Below are 3868 nucleotides of genomic sequence, written 5' to 3'. Positions count from 1 at the left end.
GGGCGTGATCTTCTTTTTTAATGCAAGAGACGATCATGATTCAGAGCATCTCTAACAGCCGCGTCAAAAAACGCGCGCACGGTAAATTGGCTTTTTAGCGCGCGCAGGACGTTTTCGCGCGCTCTAGCGGTGGCGAGAAACTAGCGCGCGCGAAAAATGATTGCGCGCACGCGGGAAAAGGCGGCCACTCGCGCGCTACATTTGGCGCGCCGCGTCCGGCGCGCCTATAAATTGCAGCGCCCTCTGCCGCTCTCTCTATTTCTCCATCGCCCTCTGCCGCCGACACGCCACCACCGCGCCACCATGCCGCCTCGCCGCCGGGGAGGTATGGGCTACCGCGGCGTCCGCGTGCGTCCGTCCGGCACCTACTCCGCCGAGATTTGGTCGGGCAGCGGCATGCGGCTCCGTCTCGGAACCTTCGACACCGCCCAGGAGGGCACCCGCGCGTACGACGCTGCGGCGTGGCGCCTCCTGCGGTCCCGTCAGGACATGAACTTCGCCGACGTGGAGACACGGGAGCGCGCACAGGAGTTGGTGCCTTTCCCGCGGCTTCTCGCTGACGAGGATCGTCGGAAGCACCGTAGGCGGGAGCATCGTCTCAGGCTGGCCGAGATGGACGAGCAAGCCATGGCGTTGTGGAGCCATCGCTTTCCGGAAGACACCAACGAGGAACAGTTCTTCGCCCAGAGGAGGGCGAAGAGGAGGGAGGAGCGAGCCGACTATCGCGAGGACAAGCGAACGTGGAAAGCGGCCGCTAAATACAACCAAGCGCTAGGAGATACGTCCTCCTGGAACTCCGGCGACGAGCGGTTCCTTTGACGCCTACGCTCCAACGTCGAAGGAGGACATCACTGAGATAGAGTCCGAGTTGGACGAGTAGTAGTAGTAGGAGAACTATCTACGAAACTAAATATGTATCGAATCATAGAGTAGAAAAAACTGAAATATAGCGCGCCTGCTAGAGCGGCGTGCGCGTGTTTAATTTGCGGCGGCCGATGAAGCCAGCGCGCCGCCGCGCGCAAAAGCTGGCTAACCCGACGATGTACCGTGACTTTTAGCGCGCGGCACGTTGCGTGGCTGTTGGAGATGCTCTCACTATTGGTTCTTTAGCCAGGCCCCAGGCCAAATACAGAGCAATACCTTGGTTGGGGGCCCTTTGTATCCAGAGGGCCAGGGTGACAGACCCCCACGCCCCCTCGGGGTTGGGTCTGCAGCTACCATGGCTTATACCGAACTCATAGTTTCAAGTATTAGTTGTTGATTACTACCTCTGTTTGCCCCCATCATGGCTGAGCAACCTACTTGATAAAAATTGCTATGCAAACAGGCAAAATTGTTAAAATAGATTAGCTGGTCGAAAGATAACTCCAAACAATGCCATAAAATACAAGGAAGGAAAAGACTACATAGTGTGCAATAAAATCTACAGAAGTTTGTTATTTTGATGTGTTGACCCAACAAATACCTACAAAAAGTTTAGAATTTCTGCAATGCCCTCTCGTCTCCCTAACCCTAGACGGCTAGGGAAAACTCTCCACTCCAGACTTCACCGGCAAATCCCTGGATACGCCTCCCCTCTGCCTGTCGCTCCGACGTTCTGTGGGGCGAGGGGAATCCCGATGCCTTGGCGCTCTGTCGAATGGAGACGGTTCTTCTTCGAGTTTGTCTTCCGAACTCCAATCCCTTCCTTTGTCTAGATGTTGTCGACGGAGCTCTGACGTAAATTTGTGTTGTCTCCTTGAAACGGTGAGATTAGGGTCTCTCGTTATGTGAGAGATTGGATGAGTCCGCTTCAAGAAGGGTGTACAAAAAATGGTGATCCGGGGGCATGGATTACGAACGTGCCATTTCAGCAGACGAGCCTTGCTTCGGTAGACTCCCCTTCACAAACCGTATAAGGGCAGTATAGTTATTTGATCATAATGTATAGCCAGCTTCGTATATAAGCTGTACATATACATACACCAACCCGTCACACAAACCAGCGCACATCCCCTCCGTTTTGCACAAATTCATTATTTTAACCTTCAAAAAATAGGTGCATGAGACAGGATTTGAACTTTCAACCTCTTAGTTTAATTCCACAAGCTATAACCAACTAGGACCGCTAAGTTGTTGTGCCTAGTTACTCCTTTTATTATTCTTGTTGTTCATCTTCTCGGTCGTTTTTTGTTTTGTTTGGCCATTTTATTCTTCGGTATTATTATTATTATTATTATTTATTTCTTTGTAAAACACGTTCTTGCCCTCCTATTAACAAAATGAGTCGGCGCGCGTGACGTTAAACACATACAGTTAACACAAACAAAATATATTAAATGTAGAAGGTGAGCATGTTTCAGTCCGCATGCATAAGATGGATGGATGATTCATTCCGCGTTATGTGTACGCATGGCGTACAGGTTCTCGTCGCATGAGTCGCCATGTCCGTCTTCAGGAAAAAAAATTAAATGCAACATGCTGGCAAAATTTGGTGTCATTTTGTACATAACAACAAATACATCATGTTCAATCAAGACGGTTCAGGTCTGCCGAGTAGGGCAAGTTCCGAAGCACTTTTTTTACCTCCACCAAGCATACCCAATATTTTTCCACACATGGAAAACACACATGCCAAGCTTCGTTGGTTTTCGTCATTTCATGCATTTTCCAGGGTTTCCCAGTGAAAAAACCTTAAAACATAGGTCGGACATGACGCAACATGTGTTCGGTGTCCGAATTAGTTCAATTTTTTTATGGGGGGCTACCATAGGCATGCCTACCCGCTGGCAAAATTTTATGTCGTTTTATGCATGGCACCAATCACACCATGTACAACTTGGACCTTTTAGGTATCCCGTATGGCAAGTCTCGAAGCACTGTTTTTTCACCTTCACCAAACAGACCCAATGTTTTCTTCACACAGCCCAAACATAATGGCAATCATGCATACCAAGTTTCGTTGGTTTCCGATAATTCATGCATTTTCTACGGTTTTCCCGGTGAAAAAACCCTAAAACACAGGCGAACGTGACGCAACATGCAATCGGTGTCATAATTCGTTCAAATTTTGCGTGGGGGACTGCCAAGGGCATGCCCACATGCTGGCAAAATTTGGTGTCATTTCGTGCATGACAACAAATATACCATGTTCAATCGGGACTGTTCGGGTCTGCTGGTATGGCAATTCTCGAAGCATATTTTTTTGCCTCCACCAACCGTGCCTAATTATTTTCCACGCAATGGCCAGCATTCATGCCAAGTTTCATTAATTTATAGCATTCTATGCATTTTCTATGGTTTTCTTGGTGAAAAATCCCTAAAACATAGAGCAGTCATGATGCAACGTGCGTTCGGTGTTCGAATTCGTTCATTTTTTGCGTGGCGGGCTGCCATGGGCATGCCCCCAAATGCTGGCAAAATTTGGTGCCATTTCGTGTATGAAAACAAATACACCATGTTCAACCGGGACCATTGGGGTCTGCCGGTAGGACAAGTCTCGAAGCACATTTTTTCTCATCTTCACCATACGTATCCAAATTGTTTCCACACAATGACCAACATGCATGCTAAGTTTCATTCATTTTCGATATTCTATGCATTTTTTATGGTTTTCTCGGTGAAAAATCCATAAAACAGAGGCCGGGCGTGTTGCAACGTGCTCGGTGTCGAAATTCGTTCATTTTTGTGTGCGAGTGGAGCTAGTCCGGTGTTGCGCCAGGCCCAAATGTCGCGTATCCGTCGGTGGTGATGTGCCAATCCTTCGGCAGCCATGCCGACGATGAAGCGAGCAACCTGAAGTGGCTCAACTCTGCGTACGACCACGAGAGAGTCGACGGCCAAGATCACTGCCGCTGCTATCGGATCCGGAGCTCACCATGGAGAAGAT

At 49.0% G+C, this 3868-nt stretch overlaps 1 protein-coding gene across 1 annotated transcript; it reads left to right on the top strand.

Annotated features, from left to right (window-relative positions):
* Positions 1-303: 303 nt before the first annotated feature.
* Positions 304-819, top strand: LOC147960620 (uncharacterized). Its single transcript, XM_087533445.1, has one exon. It carries the CDS (start codon positions 304-306, stop codon positions 817-819), a length of 516 nt encoding a protein of 171 aa, XP_087389571.1.
* Positions 820-3868: the final 3049 nt, after the last annotated feature.

The sequence above is a fragment of the Triticum urartu genome, chromosome 7A (genome assembly GCF_056163025.1).
Source record: "Triticum urartu cultivar PI428250 chromosome 7A, HENAU_Tu73, whole genome shotgun sequence".
Taxonomy (NCBI): Eukaryota; Viridiplantae; Streptophyta; class Magnoliopsida; order Poales; family Poaceae; genus Triticum; species Triticum urartu.
Note: the sequence above shows the minus strand (reverse complement) of the source record. Positions and strands in the feature narration are given on the sequence as shown.